The sequence below is a fragment of the Scomber scombrus genome, chromosome 6 (genome assembly GCF_963691925.1).
Source record: "Scomber scombrus chromosome 6, fScoSco1.1, whole genome shotgun sequence".
In the NCBI taxonomy this organism is placed as follows: Eukaryota; Metazoa; Chordata; class Actinopteri; order Scombriformes; family Scombridae; genus Scomber; species Scomber scombrus.
The window spans coordinates 11,274,241-11,299,194 of NC_084975.1; the positions used below are offsets into that span (position 1 = coordinate 11,274,241).

At 41.2% G+C, this 24,954-nt stretch overlaps 2 protein-coding genes across 2 annotated transcripts; both read left to right on the plus strand.

The window, feature by feature from the left end:
* The first annotated feature begins 1,947 nt into the window (after positions 1-1,947).
* LOC133982410 (uncharacterized) lies at positions 1,948-4,317 on the plus strand. Its single transcript, XM_062421457.1, has 2 exons — positions 1,948-2,117; positions 2,223-4,317. The coding sequence occupies exon 2, from the start codon at positions 2,250-2,252 to the stop codon at positions 3,744-3,746; it is 1,497 nt and encodes a 498-aa protein (XP_062277441.1). The 5' UTR covers positions 1,948-2,117; positions 2,223-2,249; the 3' UTR covers positions 3,747-4,317.
* Positions 4,318-19,116: 14,799 nt separating this feature from the next.
* si:ch73-62b13.1 (Carbohydrate sulfotransferase 1-like) lies at positions 19,117-21,277 on the plus strand. The gene is made up of 2 exons (XM_062420860.1): positions 19,117-19,279; positions 20,148-21,277. Exons 1-2 carry the CDS (start codon positions 19,141-19,143, stop codon positions 21,275-21,277), a joined length of 1,269 nt encoding a protein of 422 aa, XP_062276844.1. The 5' UTR covers positions 19,117-19,140.
* Positions 21,278-24,954: the final 3,677 nt, after the last annotated feature.

Here is a 24,954-nt window from a genome sequence, read left to right on the forward strand (position 1 = left end):
CAGAAGCACTTAGAAACAGTGTCATTGGCAAAGTAAAATGGACAGACACTTAACCAATGTGTGGAAAAATGCTCAGATTTGCATGGCATGATATAAAGAACCCTACAATCCAAGCCCCTCTTGGTCCCACTTGGCCACATGATCTGTTTGGAACAGGGCTCCAGTATGATCCCCTCCTATGTGATGGAGACATTGAGTGTATGGGCTAGTGATAAGCCCTACAGATAAATACATGTGTAGCTGATGTCACACTTGCCTAAACTTGAAGCAGACATATTACCACTTACTGTAGCAAGTTTGTGGTTAACACTCAATGCTGTGGGGGGTGTGCGGAAATTAAAGAGGCAACTGTAACCAGGTTACAACACAACCACCAAAAGTCAGAGACAATAGCATCAACAAATAAGCAAGAGAAAAAATGGAGAGCTCGAGAGTGGATGTTGGCACAAAGATGTATCTAAAGGCAGTGAACTGGAAGAGGAAAGGAGATGCTTTTCCAAATTGCCACTGTGCAACACTAGCAAAAAGCTGATATGGGCTCTCAGACCTCTTGCAGATGCTCACACAATGCATACTAATTTGTTTTGTTGCAGTAAGAGATAAAATATGTGTCATTTTGTTAAGAGGACCTTCTAAAATGTGCTTCTTTTGTCCAACTACTTGACTTGGATGGTATCTTCCACACATTGGCCACATTGAGGGATTTTTACCAACTTTCCCTAATCTTGCTTGGCATCTTTTTGTCTGTGTGATTTCCCCATATAATGCTAAAGCCTCCACCCTCTTCCCCCACAGGTGGATAAAGTACAGGGTTTTCCAGACATTGTCCTCTGTCACCAAAACAACCAAGCAAGCTCCATTTACAAAATGAGAAACTGAAAGAGATAAAGCAAGTTGGACTAACAATATCAGAAATGATTGTTTCACTCTTAAGCAAACAATTGTATGTGTGCTGCAGTGAGAGAAAAGAAAAGAAAAGAAAAGAAAGAAAGAAATTCTGCTTTACAATGTAAAATACAGGTTTCATTTTGTGTTTTTCCTATTGTGATTTCCTTGTTGTGCAATTTAGAAGCAGGTTTTTAACCTTGAATGCAACAGCATTGAGAAAAGTATTGATTTTTAGAGTAGTACACTTATCTTGCTATCATGCTATTCATCAGCTGGAAATAGCTGTTACTTTAGTGCTTCATATTGTTAAGGAGTCAGCTTATATGACAGGGAACATAATAGCTGTGCCCTGTTTTACAATAGATCAAAGTCAATATGCCCTTGTGGTGACATATTAACTTTCTGAGCCAGTCTTCTGCCAAGCAAAAGAGCAGTTAAGTATTAAAAGATTATACAGTCCCACTGTGTTGAAATGCATTTTTTATGCTACAAAGTGTATTTAGATATTACAATTTGCCACGTTGTTCAACTGCTACACTATACAAAACCAAAAGACACAGATTTCCCCAAGTGATAAATAGCACAAGATTGAATGACCGTGCACTGCCAGGCAACAGATACAGATTACCTGATGCTCCTAGATTTAGTTCAGATTAGTGTGTTCCCTGAATAAGAGGATGATGGTACATCAAACATGCACGGCATGCATTTGCAAAGGTGCGATCATGCTTGCACGGCTGGAATTTCCACAATAACACATGTGCACATACACTCCCTCTAACTGCTATCTAACGAACTTGAGTGGCTGCTTACCACACCCACAGCTGAGTTAAACCTGTCCAACTACACATCAGCTCTGGTAATGTTAAACCATGAGCATACTTAATTTTAATTCTCTTAGTTTTTTTTTCTCTTGGCTTTTGTTTAGCCTTATTGGTTGTCTCAGACTTGTCAAAATGTAATAAATTACTTTAATGACTTTGAAGCTTTTCTGCTCACTCCTGTCACTCATGGACTAACGTGACGTGTGTGTGTCTGTATGCCAGTGTGGATGTGTTTGCGTGCGTGTGTGTGTGTGTGTGTGTGTGTGTGTGTGTGTGTGTGTGTGTGTATTCCTACGTCTGAGGCTGACAGTGTGTTTGTAGGTCTGTGGAGGAATGTGGAAGAGGAAGAAACTGAGATATTAGCTGGAGGCGGAACCAAAGTGGCTACATCAAAACAGGCTTACTGTAAGCACACCTCACAGAGTGTGGCAAACATAAGGCCCAGGACACCCAGGCATAATGACCTCCTTCAGGTTTCTAGAGTTTCTGTTTTTCTTCCTCCTCTGCCAGGTGCACAGTGAGGAAGTAGACATTGGAATGAGAGCACAGGGCAACGTCATCGAGATGGGCTATTGTTTTGGAGTGGATTATATTGTCGTTTATAGACATTCTCCAGAGGGATACCAGCTGCTTGGCAACTCTTCAGCCAATAGCACAGCCATCATACCTCCTGCCGACCTCCAGGGTCGCATCCACACCAACAGACAGCAGGACCTGCTTGGGCTACAGATCACTAACCTCACACACATGGACTCGGGGATTTACAGGAGAGAATGTTGGCAGAACCAGACTCTAGTCAGCCATCACACACAGCACCTCTCTGTGTGTGGAGAAGAGATTGAACCACAGAAGATTGTGATGCCGGAGGTTGGAGCGGCTGAACTAAGGTGCAACAGTACTTCCATAGGTCTGGAGGGAACCTTTGTACGCTGGTATTATGAAATGTATCCGACCTATAAGCTCGCACTCTTCCTGGATAGCAATGTGTCACTGGATCCATTGGTGAAGGAGCTGGATGGTATCACGGAGGTCAGAGAAAGCGGGGCATTGCTTTTGCTTAACAACAACATGTTAAAGAATAACCAACACTTTTACTGTCTTGTGATGAAAGATAAGAACTGTCTCAGTTACCAAAATATGTTCCTACCTGACCACAGTGAGAGCAGGGACATTTTTGCCTCACATGGGGACAGACTGTTACTATATTGCTCCTCTGATGGTGATTTCCAGGAATGGGACACACCACTGGGGAAGATCAATGACAGCAACCCGAGGAACAATCAGATGTACATATCTTTCAGTGACACACCTGAAGACTACACGCTGGTGATTCCTGCTTTCTCTGATGAACTTACTGGGAAATATTCATGCATCTCCCCCTTAATTGAGCTCGAGTACTCGCTTTTTCTTTGCACAGGAAAGGATACCCCACAAAAAAGGTCGGTTTTTGAAGGTGGGAATGTCTCGCTGGAATGTGATGTTAGCCATGTTAATGCTGAAAAGGTGCAGTGGTACCGCAAGGATACATCAGGGGGACATGAACTTATCCATGATTCAAATGATGAGACCATGCCTGGCCCAGAGGATCTGAGGGGCAGAATGACTCTGTCTAAGAATGGCTCCTGTCTGACACTCTTCGACCTGAAGATGGAAGATAGAAAGATGTACTGGTGTGTTGTTTTTGGCCCTGAGTTTCTGGAAAGTTATGATGATTACCAAGATGAAAATGATGATGAGGAAGATACTGAGGAAGTTGAGTACAATGATGTCCTAAACTTTTATGAAACACATACGTGCATCTTCAAACAGGAGCATTCGGTTTTGATGAAGAAGAACCCACCAGACACTAAGGTTACTAACACTAAGGTGTATGCCCTGGTTGGAGGACTGGCTGTAATACTGCTGGCTGCAGTGATTGCTGCAGTGATTGTAATAAAAAAGAGGTCAAAAGCCTCTGGACTAAATACAAATAAGGACATAAAGATGACTGAGGATCCTGGTTGTACTGAGAGGTTAACCAACAATGTAGAGTAGCAGCAAGGCATTTTACATCCAACGAATATGAACTGTGCTATGAAGCCTGTATGTATACTTTCAGTTTCATGTTCATGCTGTCTTTATACTTCTTCCTCTTTGGTGCTAATGACTAATGCTCGATTTTATACAATGGAATATTTTAAAAAACATTTTTTTCTTTCACAACCCTTTTTTGCTTGTGACTGAGAATACACAAACTCCTTTGTGTCTAAAACAAAACAAAAAGTATCTCTCTCACAATGTTTCTCTTCAGTTTTAACTGCTAAAAGTAAGGGTTTTTTTTAAGTTCAGTGCAAAAATCGCACACCCTGTACAATGTAAAAAGATGATACTATGTTTTGAACTTATCTGATGGAACATTTGGTATGGTTGTAATGTGACTTTAAATGATGACTAAAAACCAGTCAGGCTGCTCTCCTGTCAACAGATTGTTTGGTGCCATGAAAGATGAGCCTAACAGCTAAAAAGTGCTTGACACTCTGCTGTCAAAAGAATCATAACAATAAAAAATTATTTCATCGTGACATCACTACTCTGCAGTACATGAAAGTCAGGAATATAGCAGACTGTCCACATTGTCTCTCTTCTCTTTACGGTTTCATAACTTTGCAATCTTTGTGCTAAGCACTTATTTTGATTTGTCTTAAAGTTGCATTAAATGGTGAATTTGGCCACTTGGGGGCAACAAGCTGTAAACAGTATTCATATATTATCCTCTTCGAAAGTTCATATGACTTACTAAATCATAAATTTACATTTTAAAAACCAAAACTGTCAATGTTAAGTGGGAGACAAGCTGAATCAAATAGTTCATGGTTTACAGTGATATACTGTACAAACATTTCACAGTGTATTACTGCGCAAATTAAAGTAAAATTACAAAAAGATGCTTACACTGCAGGCTAGCACAAGTGACCATTGACACAACCAGCAGATATGCAGCAACATTGGCATCCTTGTTGAGCCTGGACACAAAGTAAATCTAAGTACAATATATATTCTTATTTTAGCTCTGTTTAAGTGTCCACCAACTCTTAAGCAAAATAAATGTCTCTTTACCTTCTACTCTCTTCACTATGTTCACCAAGTAGTTACTAATTTTTTTGTCTGTCTGCTGTTTGGTGCTGGGCATGAAGCATACAATGAGTTTTAAAGCTTTTTATGGAGAACAGCTGCCTGCCTGAGCTGTTAATGAGAGTGGTGAGACTGAACCAAAACAGTACATTTGTGTGTCACAATTCCATAACAATTAGCTGAAAGATGCTAAAATGCTCTGTCAAAATGCTCATATTACACATTGTAATTTGATTGATGGTGAATATTAGTGCAGTTTTAAACACAAATATTTAATTGGAGGAAAGATTTTTTTAAATATTTTTTATATAAGATTTACTTTCACTTTCAAATAATCTCTGGTATCAGGAGTCATAAAAATGGTTTACATTGCAATGCATTGCACAAGTCATCAGGATGAATAGGCCTTGCTACATATAATTTTCTTTGAGTGAAAGAAAACCGTAAGGAAAGACACAAAGAAACAGATTTTCCTGCATGTGTTATTTTCTTATTATTTTCTTATAAAAAGAAGAAATATGTAAGAAGCAAACAGTGCACTTGACAAATGTATGTAACTTGCATTTTAAGTTCTCCTACCTTTGACTGAAAATATACCTTAGGCTATCTAATCAAACACCACACACACATAAACTGCAATACTGAATCAATATCTGCTGTAGCCCCTGACTACTGAGCAAGTTTAGCAGCACACTGCTGCAGAGTGAACATCAGTATTGATCCAACAGTGCCGTTTATGTTTGCGAGACATAAATGAGGTACAATATATAACGTGATTATATGTGTTATTGACTAGCTGACAGCATCCATATTGATTCAGTTGTGCATTTTATTACACATGATAATGTACACTGGATTGTGCTGTTAGTGCAGGTGTGCTCAACCAGATGCAAGCTCACAAGAATTTAAATAAATAATTTTAGGCCAGGATCATGAAAATAAATCATCATCACCGTGTTTCATTTAGAAGAACATACCAAAGTGAGATCAGTGAGACACTGAGATCAGTGTGTTGACCTAAATGTGCAGCAGTTGACAGGTTTTTCAACAGCAGAAGGTAAACCATCAGGTAATCAGTGACACCAGGGCTCCTGTTCTGCGATCACTGCCTGACCAGACTTCACAACAAGCATCAATAATGTATGAGCCATTTTGTGCTGCATTCACTATTGTCGAACAGAGACAAGCCTATTCTACATATGGAAAAAATCTAAGTTTGCAAACTTGTCCAGGAAATCATGAGTAAAGTTCAAGAACTTGCTGTATCACGCATAATATTACAGACTGTGGAGCTCCAGCATTACTGTCCCGACCTTTTGCATATAAAGTGAATCTAGCTGCTGTCTCATTTATAGCTGCATCTTGTTAAACTGATCAATAAATCTTGCAGTTATACATGAACATAACGTTTTAAATGTTTGTAGCCATAAGTGTTTCATTCAGTGAACCTTGATTAATGAATCTTGCCTGTGGTGTAAAGTGGAAGGAGGATTTATTAAAAGATTTTTATTTGGTGTTTAAAGTATTTCTTCAGCATTTAAACAGTCAATCAATTTCAGCAGCTGACACAGTTTTAATGTCAGTATTATTTGTTTGTTACCTCGATGGAATGACAAAACTAGAGGATAAAACATTGTTTTGATCAATGATTTGATCCACCTGGAAATTTGTTTGATTTCCTCAACAAATAATCATGTTTCAAACAGTTTGTCATTTTGGGTAGTAAGAGAAGAAAATTGATACAACTCTCATGTCTGTACAGTAAATATGAAATCACTGCCAGCAGCCACTTAGTTTAGTTTAGCTTCAACACAAAGACATAACACACAACTCCCCCACAAAACCACAACTTGTTGTTTTCAAATTTTGTTGTTTGTGTGACTTACAAAAAACAAGGTACACAGTGTTAATTAGTGAACTGTAGAGGCACTGGTAGGTGGATTGTGTTAATTTAAGATGGTTTTCAGTAGTTGTTCTACACTAATCTTACTGGCTACTGGCTGTAGCCTCATAGTGACAGTGGTCTTAATCTTGTCATTTTAGGGTTTCAAACCTGTGCTCTTTAGTCTTGTTGAATTGGACTCTGTTCGTTTCTCTACTTGGTGTGATTCCTTCTTGCAGATTTGAGCACAGCAATCACACAGGTACTATGAAGCAGGATTTGTAGTTAGCGAGGTAACCTCAAGTTTAACCCTGGGTTTTAAGGTTCCTTACGGAAGATACATTGCCATGGTAACGTATGTTGCATACCTAACCTGCTGTGGAGCAGGTTAAGTTTGAGATAACAGAACAACACACATAAAAGCATTAGCCTCTGACCAATCAATTATCTTGGAAAATGGCATCACCCTTCGTAGAAGATCCCGTGGAGCTCAACATGTGTATCGTAAGAGGGTCAACAGTTGCTAGCAGCCAAAGAGGCAATTGAGATCCATGCTAGACTAGCACAACAAATTATTTGGGCAGATAGGGCCATCTTTAGGATTGTCTTCCTGTGTTTACGGCCAAAACACAACTAGCCAATGAGGGAGTGATGTTCTCACCTAACGTTTAGTTTCGGTTTACTGGAATTTACTTCAGTGCGAAAAGTCACTGAACCAAGGGTGAAAAGCAACAGGTCCATTGACTTATTCACTGATTCAGACCAAAGCAAATAAAGTATAGGTTTGAAAATGCGCTAACTCTCTGCCAGAAAGAAAATAAGTGTTTGTTTTTTAATCAAAATGTTGAACTATTCCTTTATAAAAGTAAACAACCATAATGAAACATTACCTGCACTTACACTAACTTGAATCAACCACAATATTTCTAACTGCTACATTACGTTTGACATGCAGAAGTCCAATCACAGCCTGCACACACCCAAAACAAAAACAGCTTGGCAACAACAGCTACAATATTCATAACCAGAATGTCTCAGAATGTTTATTTGTAATGCATATAAGTAATACTTTTCTGTAGCTTCACATTTTGCCATTGGGAGTTAGCTCATCCTCAAACTGAACAGTTGAGTTTCACTTCTGAAACTTTTAAATATGGTAAAACTCTGCCACCTTGAGCAGCTTCGGTGCACTCTGGCATAGTGTCTGACATTACCCTGAAACACTGTAGCCTATGTCAATATAAATTCACCCTTTCTGTGTTGCTTTCAGTATCACACAGCAGCATCCTGCTTTAAATAGACTTGCTTTAAATTCCACATTTACCAAGGCCTCCTTATGTTAATTGTGCTAAACATTTCCACACAGTGAGCCAAAACAGAAATATTTTCTGATATTTGGTAATGCAAATGGCATTATTAAATTTCATGACTGGTGTGATTTGTCTATTCTTTCACTCTTTAAGCTCTCCATCTTGCAAAATAATCTTGAGATGTTGTGCTTCGGCAATATTTTCAGCTGCCAGATTCTATTACTCCCACACACTTAACCTTTTGGAGCCCTGATAAATATTTATGTTCCACAGCAGTGCCAATACATCCAAAGAGGAAAAAAATGTGTTAGGAAATATTTGTCCAGCTGGTACAAAATATAATATTATATTATCTTTCTTATTGCTATCTAATAATGCAACTGCAGTGAAGAGCAATAAAAAAATCCAAACCAATTATTTACCTGTTTATAGCAGTATCTCCTTTTTGAATATTATTTCTATGAAATGAAATAAAATGTTGATGTCTTTGAGAAACTTTTTTTTATTTTCCTTTTTTGTGCTAGAAGCTAACGTGGCCCTGCCCACAAGGTTATCCTTTGTTTACATTTTTGAAAAGTTATTATGACATTCATTCTTGATCATGAATACTCTCAGAACAAAGTCAATTTCTATTGACAGAGCAGAAAAACAGTCAGCTTGAATATCAAAGTGTTAGCTGACAACCTGATACAAAATCAAGGACTTTCACAGGTGACTTTGTTTCTAGTTGTGAGGGAAGCACTGAGGAATCTGATGAGTGAAATACAGAAGGAGGGATGGGAAGGTCTTCCGTATTTGCCGGTTTGCTTTACATACGCTCCTCCACAAGCCTGATTGATGGAGACACAGATGTGGAAGGGGAGCAGCTGTTCGGTGCTCTCAGGTGTAATTAAGAAAGGGCTCGGTCACACAGAAAGGCCCCAGGAGGCCTGACGGAGTGTTGAGGAATCAGCATGCCTCACAGAACAGCTAGATCCAGCAGCAGGCTTCCTTCAGCTCGTTACAGTGAGAGAGTTTAAATGGATCAGCTTAATTGTCAAGGCATCTCTCAGACCATCTGTGTGTGTAGGAGGGCGTGTTTGAGCTGCAAGTGCTCGTCTCTCTCGTTCTGTACTGTATGTGTGTTTGAGTTTAAGCAAACCGTGAGCGACCACAGTGACAGAGTAGAACTTATGATAGAAAAATAATCAATGAAATCATCCAGGAAATTGTGTTTAGACAAGATGTTACTCAGAGTCTCTTGTGCTCACTTGGGCTGATAAAACTTCTGCAGTGCGCACCGAAACGTGTGACTAGACTCCCAATTTAAAGATTATCCAAAGTTTTCTCTGCTACACACACACACACACACACACACATGCAGAGGTCCATTTCTCTCACCAACGCAACAATCAAAACCACAGCCGACGGATGTTAACATAATACCTCCCTGGCTCCCTCCCTCCCAGGGCGCCTCTTTCTGTCCGATCAGGAGGGCATGTTCTGTAGAATCAGCACGTCTGCTCGGTGTTCCCTGGTGGCTGCCAGGCTGAGCCCACTGAGGCCCGATCTGCTGTAATTTGCCAGGCCCATTACTCCCACAAATGTGATGGCTGCGAGCCCTGTGAGTGTGAAACAGTTGGTGAGATAAAGAGCAAGAGGGATAGAAAGAGAGAGAGAGAGAGAGAGAGAGAGAGAGAGAGAGAGAGAGAGAGAGAGAGAGAGAGAGAGAGAGAGAGAGAGAGAGAGAGAGAGAGAGAGAGAGAGAGAGAGAGAGAGATAAGCATGGTAACTCGCTTTTGCTGCTGTCTAGCCACAGTGCCTGAGAGTGTGTGATGCGTCATGCTAATAGCAGCAATTATGCACCAGAGAGCACTGCTGATGGGCTGGTTTTACAGAGAAAGTGCAGGGGGAAATGGTTGCAGAGGGAGGCCCCCGGGTCTAAAAATGAACCAAAAAAAAGATGTTAGAGACAGAAGGGAGACAATCCACTTGGGGCTTTTCTTTCCTAATAGTGGTCTGCTCGGTACCCAGACATGTGGAGGTGTCTGGTTGGACCGCAGCCACGCAGGAATTTATGTCTGTTATTTTCAGAGGGGCAATCCAAGCGAGACCAGGACCAATCAAACGCTCTCAATAAAACTGACTTCCCTCTGGAAGTCTCAAAGGCTTTCAGTAGATTTGATTTGAAGTCTATAACCTAGAAACTGGTGGGTGTGAGGCTGAGATGCAGTGATACTCACTCTGTCAGACTGTAAAACTTCAACTCCCCTGTGAGATTGAACTGTCGGAGAGCAGAAGGTGCATCACACGTAATCATTCTGTTTCTTAATCCCCTGGCATGATTGCGTTAATGTTTACAAGTTGCATTGCGTGATGCAGAAATTATTTGATCTACTTTTTCCTCATGTATTGCCTTGATACATTTTGTGAAGAGAATTTTCTTGCAAGCTACCATTTAGACTAGAAAACTTTTAGTCATGTAATTGGCTCCTCTGGCATGTAAGCGTCTTCCATGAATGTGTTGATGGGTGTCAGGAGAAAACTTTAAAGCCAGGAAAAAGTTTCTAATTTCATTGAATGGTGTTTAGCTACTCGCATACATACAGCAGATAATTACAAGTCTTTGCTCAGAAGCAGGATGATTTTTTTTTTTTGCACACAGCAGGGTTCAACAACACAACAGTAGAGCCGACTTGTTCACTCATGTGCAGATTTTGTTAGATTAAAGAAGTAAAAAAAAAAAAAAAGAGATCTCAGAAGACAATGAAAATGAGACCATCTATATTCAAGAGATCTCCCGTTCAAAAACAATCACACAGACGTGCATCGTGAACGCAACCCAGCCACACCTTTGATGCACAGATGGTGTGTGTAAACTTTCTTGTTCCCTCTTCCCACTCCTCCTCTCCTCTGTAATCTCTCTCTCTGTCTGTCTATCTCATCCCTCATGTCCCACATTCTTCCTTCCTCTCATCATCCTGTGTGTCACTCAACTGATTTCTCTCACTCTACCAGCAGTGAGGCATCCCGTCCTGCCTAAATTTAATAAATGAAGCCATTTTTCAAAATTGGCAAGCAGGGTGGGAACACTGCGGCTGGGTAAATGTTAGCTGAAAGCTTGGGTTTATGAAGACGGCCCGCTCCTTCTGTAATTTGCAGTTGTCATAGAAAACAGCCAGTGATGGGATGAATGAGACAATTTTATGCCAGATGACCCTTGTCTCTATAAGTGGCTCACTGAACAGGACAGCAGAGAGCCGGGTCAGGAGTTCTGTGGGCTTCAGGATAAAAAGCAATCAAATGGACTCAGACACTAAGTCTGATTGGGGTCAGCATTGTTGAATTCAATCATGACCTCCCACAAACAGTCAAGAAATATCAGGCAAGAAAAAAAAAAACCCTTCAGCAGCGTTTGAAAAATTAGAGCAGATCAAAATAATTCCACCTCATATATATATTTATGATTACATTATTAAATTAAATTGTTTTGGGTAAGCATTTTGAAAAGAGTTAGATGAGAATCTTGATACCACGCTCGGGTAATTTCTTGTAAATATGAAGCTTAATTTTGCACAAAAACTGGAAACAGACAGCCAGACTCTGTCCAAAGGTAAGAAAATCCACCGACCAACACCTTTCTATTAAAAGGTTTCCCTTTTCACTAGACCCTGGTTCCCAAAATTAGTTTTTTTTTTCTTTGTGTGTGTGTTAAATCATCAATATCAGACCAATGTTTCTGTTCATTTATCAGTTATGTTACATGTTATTTTTCCCTTTAGAGCTTCACTCCTGCTGTGACATGTTTCATATTTGAAGTGTTTTGTGATGTCAGGGCAGATTGCTTAATCAGTCAAAGTGACAACAGGTGTGCATCATTATCTGCACTAAGAGGCACTGTCAAGTTGAGGTAGGAATGTGATAAAACAGTTCTGTAGTGTAGATGATAGTCAGCATAATTTAGAGCACTCAACGCTGTGCTTGTGAACATAGAATATTGTGACTGTCAGCAGTAACACAGAAACTCTACAGCAGTGTTAATCTAATGTTATTCTCTATGTTCACCCTGTGGTAACCTGAGCAGATGGTTCCAGTTAGGTGAGGCTGAGAGGCTAAAAGGCCAATCACTGCTCAGTTGTGATGAGCGAAGAAGAGTTTATTTGTTTCTTTTCTTTTGCTTCAGTTTAAGTTGTTTTTAATGACACTTAATTTTATGGGGCTTTTATGCCCTCTGACCTGCTTCCTGCACATCCCCTTCAAAGCTTCCCATTGCCAAACATCATCCTATGCCCTGTATGTGAGGTGTTGGCACTACATTCTTTAAAGGACAAAAAAAAAAAACACAACAAAAAAAACATTTCACCATTACAGTATGTTCCATGTGTTATTATGGATCCCACTGCTTTTCTTGGTAAGACACAGCCTACTCTGCTTCTGATTGCTTTACCCTAATATTCTTACCCTAACCAATCCAACCAACGAAGGCAACAAGTACTGGCCAATCAGAGGCAGAATAGACCATGTCTTACTAAACAAAGCAGTGGGATCCATAATAACGCATGTGCAACACTCTTCTTACCCGGGACCTTCCCGTACTTTGAGTGGTTGCCTGGCAACTGGTCCCTGCCAAGAAACAACAAAACATAACTTCAGTTTAAACAAATTAGATGTACCTTGTTCATTAGTGAGCTTTTGAGGTGCTGGTAGGTGGATTTTATTGCCTTTGGACGGAGCAGGCTATGTTACTATGCAGTCTTTATGCTAAGCTAAGCAGGGTGCTGCCTGTAGCTTCACATTTAATGAACAAATGTGCGTGGTGTATATCTTCTCTTCTATCTCCCTGCCATGAAACAAATAAGTCACACTATTCCTTTAAATAAAAATTGTTGTGTGTTTGCATATCATTATGACTGTCCAAGGGAAAATATAACTGTGAAGAATTTCTCAGATGTTGTTGTGCGAGTAAGAAATAGAGAAAGCGTGATGGTGTGCCCTGCTTGTGGTTGTTTGCTGAATTAAATTTAGCTGTCTCTGCTGGCACACTAGTGGGTGAAATGAGATTTCTTTTCACCTGCTTATTGCACTTATAGAGAGGGGGATTGAATAAAGGGGTTGCTGTTCACTCCTTCAAATGAGTGTAGTGAGAAACACTAGCTTTCCTCCACAGGCAAAACTCCTCCCTAAGATAACTTTTGCAAGACCTGCTTTCCCTTATGACAAGCTGACTGACAGATCTTGTCTTTAAAAGAAAGTGGAGCACAAGTTGCCAAGCAAGCCCAGACACAGAAAAAAAAAGTCAGTTAAGTCAGCTGAGAAGAACAGGTTATCCTGAACTGTGGAGAGGTTTCAGCTAAACACTTCCATCCACTTTATGATGAAAGACTGTTTTCATGTTAAAGATCAGAGAAGGGGTGGATCACAGAGATATGGGAAACCCAGATTGGTGAGGTGTGATAGTTAAGAGCCTGGCAGTCCTGGAAAAGAAAAATGAAAGGTAGCCTACTCCAATTCTCTAATGCATATGTACACATCTCATTTTGCGCTCTTTGGAAGTGTCTGTGCCGGAGAACAAATGTGGGTAAAGCTAAACAGGGAGTTCCGTGGAGGATTCAGCTTCCGCTCACAGAAAATTCAACTTTTTCTTATTGCCTGTTTTAGATCTCACCAAGAAAGTGTGGGGGCGATTCGCTGCTCAGAGCCGGGGAATCGATGCTGTACTGTAGGCAGGCAGAGCGAGGGATCAGCAAAGAGAGGTGTGGAGGACAGGACACTATTGTATCACTCACTGGGCGTTCTTGGCAGTTTGTTGTCCTTTATGTGTGTGCTTGTACAATAAAACCTTTGGTCGGTAATGTACTGCAGCCTCATAACACCAGAAAAAATGTGTTCTTTATCTATGTGTAGGTAGACTTCCAGCCCCCTGGTTCCCATTTCTGAGGTGATTTCTGCCTACCTTTGCTTTGGTGTATCCACTGCCTGAAAGGTTTAAGCAGAGGTTAGATAAGAGCATAACAGTTGGAGCAACTAATCCCCCACAGAAAAGTTTAAGGCTTTTTATGCTTTGGCATCTCATCCAGTAGTAGAAAAATCCAAAGACAGCCATTATTTCACCAATTTTCTCTGTGAATTTCAGTAAAAACACACTTTTTAGCCAGCATGACACTGCCACAGCAGGACATAAATCTGAAAGACTGCAAACAGAATCGACCCCATTCCCAGGAGTAATGGAGCTGTCACTGGCTAAATCTGACCCTACAATAAGCCCCAGGGGGCAATGATATGGCACCCATCCCTCCACAGCAGGGAGTCAGCAGCACACATCTGATGATAACAGTCATCCTCACTGGAATGAGGAAAAATAGAGGTCATTGTGTCACTATAAACTCATGGGAGGTGTGTGTGTGTGTGTGTGTGTGTGTGTGTGTGTGTGTGTGTGTGTGTGTGTGTGTGTGTGTGTGTGTGTGTGTGTGTGTGTGTGTGTGTGTGTGTGTGTGTGTGTGTGTGTGTGTGTTTGTGTGCGTGTGTGTGCGTGTGTGTGCGTGAGTGCGTGCGTGCGTGTGTGTGGTGTGTGGAAAGGAAGGAGCATGACAGTGACTGAGAGGGAGGAATGACACTGGTGGTCATGGTGGGATGCTGAAGTGATTGTTGATGCCTGCCAGGAGTTGATGAAACCTGCCTTCATGAAATATGAGATATGTCCGGTCCTTTTACACCTGCCAACATTTCAAGTTGACAGTTAAAGGCAGGATCATATTGTGGTTGGACTTACACGATCTCACTGTTTACTGCCTGCTGTGATCACATGTGTCCAACACATATGCCCACGTATTGAAACCTACCCTGCAGCATGAAAGCGTAATGCACGGCAAGGCAATCTTGCATCCAATCTAGACACGGCTCCAGTAGCATGTGTGGTCTCTGGAGGGGAGAGACATACCTCCCCACTCAGCATCTCGCTGCTTTCCATCCATGGCGCATCTCCAGCACTGAATCCAGTTCGACTCTTGACACCGGCTGCTGCACACAGCGCTCCCTCCGCCTCTCACAGACACACACATACACACACTTTTACAAATGCATCGTAGAAGACTGGATTGGCCGGGAAAACATCTGATCGATCACGTTAATGGTAAGGTAACATTTTTTGGGGGGTCAAAGCATTCATCTGTTGTGCATTTTTACGCGCAGCGAGCTGCCACCTGACCGCTCATCTAACAAAAAAAAAATGCGATTATCTTGCCATCATGCATATCGTAGTGAGGGTGTATGGAGATAAAACAATAAAGGTGTGATTTTTTTCCCCCATACAGCCACGTAAACTGTGTCCGTGGTACTATGGTGTGTTTATAGTGACCTCTTTTTACTTTATCGGCTGCTGTTCCACTGTAGTATTACAGTGGAACAACAGTTTTGTTGTGAGATTTGTTGTTCTAATATTTATTATTACAATATTACAGATAATTATAGGTAATAACTCGAGTTCACAGTGTTTCAGATACTGTACATTAATTTCCAATGCACTCAGATGCAGCTTTATATCCCGTATGGATCATGAAGATGTAATAGAGGCAGGATAAACTCAGAAGTTGAAGCTTTCTTATTCCTAATCCGTCCATCTTCTCATCTATTCACCAGTTTCAGCATCACTAAACTTTACATCGTTTTCTTAGTTCAGTTCACATCTTTCATTTACGCACTGCCCGCTCGCTTTTGCGCTGAAACCACACAGTCAGAACAATGCGCCTATCAGGGATATATAATCACGGAGAAGAACAGATGGAGAGTTGACCTTTTTCTTCATTGTTCATTCCTCTCCTCTCCGTATGTGTTTGTACTGGAGAAATCATGTAGGACAAGATTCATCTTCTCTCCTATCACAGGAGCTCTCTGTAGCCCGGGGTCAGATGCAGCCCCTCTGTGCGCTGCAGCGCTTTGCTCTCCGCCTGTGGCACTCTTTCTGCGTGTGTGTGTGTGTGTGTGTGTGTGTGTGTGTGTGTGTGTGTGTGTGTGTGTGTGTGTGTGTGTGTGTGTGTGTGTGTGTGTGTGTGTGTGTGTGTGTGCTCCTAGTAGAGAGGAAGATGGGAAACATTCATAGATGGAGAAGAGAAGGAGGATGAAGAAAGACAAACTGAGACTGGAAACACCTTTCCTCGTGTTGCCACTGTTGCTCAACTCTCTGGACTGATCACCAGGCTTTGCACAGAGGTGCCTTAATAGAAAAATCTTTGGCACTGTCACTTCCTTCAATCACTTGCATCCCAAATCCCTCAGTCCCACCCTCATCACTAACTTCTAACCTCATTTGTTGCATGTATTTTCCACAGAGGCAATTGCCTCTTCTGCACCATGCACTAATGTCATTATTTCCAACACTTTAGCTGCTAGCCTATGTTATCTCAGCAGCAATGCCTGTGCTCACTGAATTTACAACTGAAACCTGCCAGAGGAATGTACACGGCACAGTGTAATCTGTGGCTGATCCTATCCCCGAGGCTTTTATCCTCCTCTAAGCACTGAGGAATACAAAAGCAGAGACCACCTGAAGCCTGCAGTCCCCTTCCAGCTGTTGACAGAGTGTCTATTATTCCTGGTGTGAGTCCCGGTGTGGAAGCAGTTATAAGCCAGGGAGAAAGGAGGACTTTCAAATCAAATTGCTTTAATCCATTGAAGCATCTGTCTTTATTCTCCAGAGGGCAGCAGGGTGTGTAGCATTGGAGCTCTGATCATGGCTGGAGGAAAACAAAACCTGTCGCTGTTGAATCTCTATGATGCAGTATCCTATGTAGGGTATGGATGGCAGGACAGTCAAATTGACAGATTTTTTCTTAAGTGTCAAAGATGGTAAGAAGTTTGGTCAAAGTTTCTCATTATCTGCAGTCATTCATGCTTATATTTCTCTGCCCTTTCCTCTCCCTCATGTCTGTCAATAAACACAAAAACAGGAAAAGCTGCTCTAAAGTTGTTCTGGAACAAGAGACATACAGTATAGTGTCCTCGTTTCTGTCACTACCAGTCTAAGAAAGTTTTTCTCCCACTGATGAGCTCATTCTGTGATTGCTGTTTTTAGCAGTATTCAAACAGAATGGCTCATGATGTCAGCTTGATTTCTCTTCCCCTCACCCACAGAGTAAATGTCTGGTTTTGCACTGTTTGTGATTAATGGAACATCAAAAGCCGATCTCAGCTCAGTGTGATACATTCCTGAGGATATGAGTCTGCTAGGGACACATAAACATCATTAATGAACAAGAAGCAGTCTGGAAAGACAGAGTGACAGAAAGAGGGTAAGGAAGCAAACAGGAAAGCAATATTTATTTTTGTCAGTAATATGATGTATATATACCTGTGGCTTTGATGGTGATTGCCTCAGAGCAGCCACTCTGAGTGATGGAGAGACAGTTTGCACCCGGATCTCATGTGATTACCTACCATCAGTTTGGAGCAGAGGGACAAATGGATGGCAGCACCTTTTTTTTTTTTTAAATCCATTTGGAAAATCACATCTCCCTTCGCTCTTTCATGCCCAGTGGCAAAGAATTCGGAAGTGTACAAAGGAAACTTCCCCACTCATCTATGTGAAGACAGCTATATTTATATGGGTATGTAGCTCTCTGCTCGGCTTAGAGGCTTAATTACCCAGAAGAGAGGAAAGCAAAAATGAAATGCAATTATGCAACTGTGAGCAGGGTAGTGGAGCTATTGTAGATGGGGACATTACAGCTCCCGTTTTCCAGTGAAGGTCTAACCTTTAAGTTGTGTTTTTCTGCTGAAGAAAATCAATGGATCCTTTAGGAAACAAATCCACAACCTTTAAACTGTTCAAGGCGTTTAACACTTAAACTACCGGAATGCCAGAACAACCAGAACTACCACAGAATGGTAATTTTGACCCTTGATATATTAGGGTAGAGAACGTCATTTTTTTCACACTCAAAGCATCTGAATGAAGCTTTACGTGTCTGTTGCCATATTCTATGACGTCACCTCCTGCCCCCTCCCTCCACACACACACACACACACACACACACACACGCACACACACACAATCCTGTGAATATAATGACGCACAGGATTCACTGCAATATAGCTTTCAGTAGACCTATACTAGTGTCAGAGCTGAAACATATTATTTTTAATATTTACTGTGATTAGAATATATAGGCCTACTTAATGGGGCTATTAGATTTATCGTAGTACGTGCCTCACTTTGTTTGCGGCAAGCGGGAGAAAAAAGCTTTTTGAGAAGTGAAAAAGTTGTTTTAGAAAGGCTAATCAAATGATCATTTCATCAGGTAAAAACATATTCTGAATTTTGGAAATGATTACATGTTTTTTCAATAAATATTAACTTTTCAACTTTAGTTTATAGAAATGATTGCTTTTACTTTTGTATGTATGAATTATTATGTGCAAAAAATGTATAAAGTTGTTTTATTTGAAAGTACTTGAGATTGAGGAACTGAGAATGACCTGCAGCAAAGGTCCCTTGCTGGAATTGAACCAGGGCCGCTGTCATTATGTGGCATGTGTGGTAACCACTCGACTACCAAGGCACTCCTAACAAAGTATATTTGCATGGAGACTGCTAGCCTGGCTCTGTCCAAAGGAAAAAAATACATAAAAATCTGTCTACCAGTACCTCTAAAGCTCACTAATTATAAAGACACAACTCATTTGTTTAATTAATAAATAAAACCACATTTCTACACTTCTGGTTTTGCACAGTAAAAATGGGACATAACATGCTAATTAGAAAATTCTGTTACATAAATTATATGGCAAAATATTCTGAACTGGCAGGTGAAATCTGGAGAGTTAATGACAAATACTTTACCTTCCACTACTGAGGCCCTTGAGCAAAGCTCCTGACTGCTCCAGCATTAGCTACTCACTGGGTAAAAGTAGATGCCTGCAGGTATGAATGAGCAAAAGCTGCAACACATGTATGAAGATGGAAAAATACATCAAAATTAAATCTTATTGTGTGTGTGTGTGTGTGTGTGTGTGTGTGTGTGTGTGTGTGTGTGTGTGTGTGTGTGTGTGTGTGTGTGTGTGTGTGTGTGTGTGTGTGTGTGTGTGTGTGTGTGTGTGTCTGTCTCCCTGGTGGTGCCAGAGTGAAGGATGTAGAGCCAGAGGGGGGGGCAGGATGGAGTGCTCCTGGAAGACGGTACTGCTGCTGGTGTGTGCATCTCTGGGGGTCCAGTACACAGCCATCCGTACGCTGAGGGACTCACTGTCTGGACCCTGTCAGGGAGCCTACCACTGCCAGACCAGACATCACCGAGGTACAAATTGACAGCAGGTCCAGACTGTCTCACTTACTATACTTCCTGTCTACATGACCACAGCTAAAATCTGGAGAGTGTTATGTGTAGATATACACTGGTATTTAATGCAAAGAGGATGTGTGTTCTTATACAATTTTAATGAGCAGCACCAGCAGAGGGCACTTTATTAGTAATATTACTAATGTTATATTGTCTTTAATGTTTGGACGAAAGCTTCATGTAAACAGATTCAGCAAAGACAGAATATCTAAGCTGCAGAATCAAGCTGTGGCACCACACTGACTACAGCAAAAGAAAAAAGGAAAGTGGATCATTAAACGAGGGAATTCCCAACAAGTGGGCAGGATGGAGAAATGAAATATGTGTAATTCCTTTTACAATTATCCGTCAATTTATCTCCATTAATCCCCCTCTCATAGTACAGCTGTAGCTTGCTGGTGCTCAGCTCCTGTGTACAAAAGTGTGTACATCCCCTTTGCAATCAACTCCTCATCAGCTGTAATTACACGTTAGCTATTTGTGCTATATTTAGAGATCCACCGTTTCATAAACCCCCTCAGTAACCACCGGCAGACAAGAAACTTACTTGTGCATGTTTACCCTCTAAATTATTTAAGCTTTATTGGCTTGATGGAGTTTACTTTCTCTTGGGTTGAACTTATGATGAAAATGGACTCACTCTCACTCTTATGAGTTGAAATAACTTTTTTGAAATGAGTGAAATAAATTCTCTTTTGTCAGAACTTGAAACAGGTCATAATGGGGTTTGTTTTGTTTTCTTAAAAATATATTGAAAGAAAACAATCAGTTGTGGTTGAATTGATGCCACATTGTCAGTAAAGTGTTCAACTTTTCTTTCCTCAAGACTCCAGGTGGAGAGCCTTGTGCGATGACGGTTGGATGTCCATTGAATCACCTCGGAAGCACATCTTGCTGTTTGCCACCACACGCAGCGGCTCATCCTTCACTGGGCAGCTCCTCAACCAGCACCCCGGGATCTTCTATGTGTTTGAACCTCTCTATCACGTCCAGCAGGCCTTCACCAACTCCAGCAGCAGGCTACGTCGAACCTTGGACCGCCGGGCCCTACTGGGAGCATACAGGGACCTCCTCCTCAATCTGTACACCTGTGACCTTCACTTTATGGAGAGCTACATCCGTCCTGAACCCCAGGACCACGTCACAAGTTCTTTCTTCCGCCGAAGCTCCAGCCACGCCCTTTGTTCCCCTCCTGTGTGCCTGGAAGGAGGGGATGGAACAGCCTCTGATCTACCTGATGAAACCTGGTGTCCTAAGAAGTGTGGGGCCCTGAACCTCACCTCAGCCTCTATGTCATGTCTGTCAAGGGAATACGTAGCCATTAAGACAGTTCGGGTCCCTGAGGTGGGAGACCTGCGCACCCTGACCGAAGATCCACGTCTGGACCTAAAAATCATCCACCTGGTGAGGGACCCCAGAGCCATCCTTGCCTCACGCATGATGGCGTTTTCAGACCAGTTTCGCCCGTGGAAAATATGGAACGCAACAGGACGGCAGCCACGGTACGTGGACTTGACACAGATCACCAGCACCTGTAAGGACATGGCAGCCTCTGCAGAAACAGGCCTGCAAAGGCCGGCCTGGCTGCGGGGACGCTACCTGCTGGTGCGGTATGAGGACCTGGCTTTCAACCCAAAGGACAAGGCTGCTGAGATCTACAAGTTTGTCGGGCTGGAGATGGAGGACAAGGTGCAGATGTGGATCGCAAAGAACACCAACAGTAACACATCATCTCCGTCTGAGTGGAACTACAGGTACTCCACCACCAGAGACTCTAGAGCGACAGCAGAAAGCTGGAGGCTTCGTCTCGGCTTTGATATTGTGAGGACTGTGCAGAATCTGTGTAATGATACTCTGGCTCTGCTGGGATACAGGAAGGTGCACTCCGCAGCTGGACTTAAAAACCTGTCCCATAGTTTAGTGGAACCCAGGACATTTCAACCAGTTACGTGGTAGATGTTTTTTTGTATTTTAAAATTTCACTGTTATTTATTTATTTATTACTGCTTACACTCTGTCAAGTTGCTGAAACAATGAATGTATTTCATCTTATTTTTGAATAATTTAAAATAAAATTTATTATCACTTGTATCCTCACTTTTTATGATTTTGTTAAACATATTTAAAGTGCCAAATTTAAAAAGCGTGTGATGCCAGAAAAGGTATTAATCTTTACTAAAGTGTATACTGCTGTTTGTGTTGACTGAATACTCCTCTTTACTTGTATAGAAAAACCTTGAGGTATTCTTTTTTTCCACTATTTAATTTTCTTATCATCTCAGTGTTTAAAAGAGGAAAAAAAGGACACTTCAAAGAATCCAGGTACCATTTCAGAGTAAATCTGACCTTAAGTCTTACAAAAGGTGATGTTCTTGAAGGTGAAACACACAGGAAGCGAGGGAGCTTATTTGTGAAAAGGCAAAAAGTGAAAAGAGAAATAACAGGGCTTATCTCCTGAATGTCTCTAATGCATTCTGGAAAAGGATTAAAATGTCACATGTTGTAGGTAGAAATTCTCTGCCAGTGCAATCTTCTCCAGCACACAGCAGCTCTGTTTCCTACGTGAATATGTTGAGAATATATGAAAATAGGTTTGTTTTTTCCTTCACTGTAAAGGCTTAAATACTACAGATACTGGTTAATTGTTGCAATGCAAGTGTGCAAATGTTGTGTACTGAACATATTTGTCAGTGTAACTATAATGTTTATATTTTTTAGATTTTTTTAACAATAAATTATTCATATGTAAGTAATACATATCCACACTGTTGAAATCTTTATGCAACCACAGTTGTTTGATGCCTTTTTTATTTCTTTAATCCTGCAAGGATAAGTGCTTGAGTTTTAGGACTGAAAACAGAGAATGGTGCAAATTATTTGTCTTTTATCTTGTAATCCTGCTGTATTTCTGTCTGTCTTTCAGCCAAATTTCAGTTTAGTGATGTGTCTGCAGCAACAGATATGTGCTTCATTTAGAGCTAACTTTGAATAGAATAATACCAGGATCACTTGGTGGTACCAGCTGTCTGCAGCAGAGTACAGTCACAGATTAGACAGCTGCAGGTTCTCTTGCAGTCCCACCATTTGAAATGGGTCTCTTGTGTCTAAACAGAGAAAAAAAGCGTGTCATCTCCAGACACAAGCCCATTTATTTCCACACAGAGCTGCTCTCTTGAGATAAATGCTAGAAGTAGTTTCTGAGGAAGAGTTCATTGCATGAATCATAACTAAACCACTGATTGACTGTGATTTTCCTGCGCATTAAATGTGAGGATTGCATCTTCCTTTGGAGGCTGCAATTGTAGCCCACTGGGAGCCATGAGTTTTAATACTTATGCCGCCAAAGAAAGCCACTCCAGAGTGAAGAAAAGTATGCAATTTGAGTGGAACGGTCAAGCCACTCTGTGAAGACTATTAAATCTGAGGTGAAATTGTCCCTTTAATAATGTATTTTTAGACACCCAGGCCTCCCTATCCTTCCTGTAGCTGCTGACACCAGGGATATCACAGCACAGCCCAAATAATTGATCTACAGATCCAGCGGAGGAGAAACAGGATTTAAGATGCATGGAGAAGAGAGCGGCCGTCTTTCTTTGAACTTAATCTGCAAGGCTACACAAACTGGTCATAAAGAAAAGCTTTATGACACCCTGGGAGATGCACTTCATCGGTTTTTCCATGCCCTCCCTGACACACAAAGCTGCGAGCGGCCTGAGTCAGCCGTCAGCTAATTACCCATTTCTTTGCACCCAATACGGGCAACCCCTTTCTGTCTCCTTAACCGTGTTGACAAATTTAGGTCTTATCAATACTGGTAACAAATATGCGGTGCATGCTGACGTTGGTAAATGCAAAATAGCATATGGTTAATCTATGCTTTCCTGGCTGGACATCCAAAACAGACTATGGGTAGCTCAAACACATTCATGGTATAAAAACACTAAAACTAGGGTGTTAAAATATGATGGTACAATTGTATATCTTTGACTTACTTTTTTGAAATCAGAGTAAAAAGTCATTTTTCAATGTTAAGTTGTTTTTTACATGTGTTTTTCCCTTTTATATGTATGCGTATGCTTCGCTTGCATCAGCTCATTCTGGATGGTTTAAATGTGGAGTCAGCTGGGTGGTGATGTGTGATTTGCATGTGTGTGGATAAGAGAAAAAGGGTAACAGAGACTTTGTAACGTTGAAATATTTTTATTTTTTTCCAACCAGCATAAACAATTTAAAAAAGCAGCAAAATACACTAAATATTCTGTGAACATACAGGCTGGTCAGGATGATGAGGAGCAAGACATTCAAGCTGAGAGGTCTATGGTTCAAAGCCTGAGTAGGCAACAATCTCCACTGCTGCGTTCCCATCTTCACTGTGAGCAGTAGCGCAAGGATCAATAAAGAAGCAATTTAACACAGTTAAAGTTTTTATTTTCTTCATTAGACTCAAACACAACAGACCTGATTTGTTCTAAATGTTTCCTTTGTTTCACACCAGGAGAATCATGAAATTGCTAAAAAAAAAAAAGTCAGTGATTCATCTGAACCAAACATTATCTGCTATTAAAAAAATAGATGAATATCACAATGCCATTGCCAGTTTAACAACTCCAGGTCCCAGACACAGTGTGAACCAGCTTCCAACGGTGTTTTGATAAGCACCCTCTTGACCTTCCAGCCCCACTGTTGAGTCAGTGTCAGTGGAATCAGCTGTAGCTATCATGTAATTCCACCCTATGCTTTGCCTCAACACCGTCTGTAATCACCATCCCTAACCATTCGCTGGTCATAATGAGATGTGGGAGGGGAGGAGGTCGTCAGACGTCCTTGGCTTAGCCCCTCCAGCTGCAGGTGTGTCATCCAGGTTCATTATCCCACAGTCGATTCTTTATGGTTTTTTATGGGCAAGCAGCCAGAAAGATGGAAAATGATGAGCTCTCTCGCTGCCACGCTGACACATGAGCACATGCTTTAATCCACCTCACTGTCATTTTGTGTATATAGGTAAACATACATGTGCCTTCATGCTCATATACTATAATGTAGATGTGGTGGCTGCTAGAGGCTTGACAGAGGTGACACCCAGCAGTAGAGAGGCTGAGAACCACAAATTGCCCTCTTATAGGATAGCATTGATTTAAGAAAGGTCAGAGGCTGGTGAGAGCACAACACACAGCATATTGACAATCCAGTTAAAGTGACTTGTGAAAAGTGCTGTTGAAGACCAGAGAAACATCACCAGGAAATGGCCTATTTTGTGTCAGACTTACATAAGCACTTGCAGCTTTTCACAGCACACAATATTTATCATTTCTTTTCAGCCCCCCTAGGTGCTGAGAGCTACTGTATGTTGTAAATTCAAAAATATAAATACATGGACTGTATCATACATAAATATTTTAATTTTAAAAATAAAAGAAAATAGTGTACATCAAGCTTTCCTCACAATAAAGCTAAGCAGCATTTTCCCTATTGACATAGCCATTAAAATCCCAGTAGCTGAGGCACAAACACATTGCATTTTTCACTCTCCTTACAGGAAGCCAAATACACTTACAGAGAGATTAAGGGGCATTTAAGACAGAATGAAACCACTTTGCGCCACCATATCTTTATTACTGGAGCCACACAGGCCC

Bases quoted from the DNA above. Each gene is read 5' to 3' on its own strand.
- LOC133982410 (XM_062421457.1), top strand. From the start codon at position 2,250: ATGAGAGCACAGGGCAACGTCATCGAGATGGGCTATTGTTTTGGAGTG.
- si:ch73-62b13.1 (XM_062420860.1), top strand. From the start codon at position 19,141: ATGGAGTGCTCCTGGAAGACGGTACTGCTGCTGGTGTGTGCATCTCTG. The intron at 19,280-20,147 runs GTACAAATTGAC...TCTTTCCTCAAG, and splicing joins CCAGACCAGACATCACCGAG to ACTCCAGGTGGAGAGCCTTG.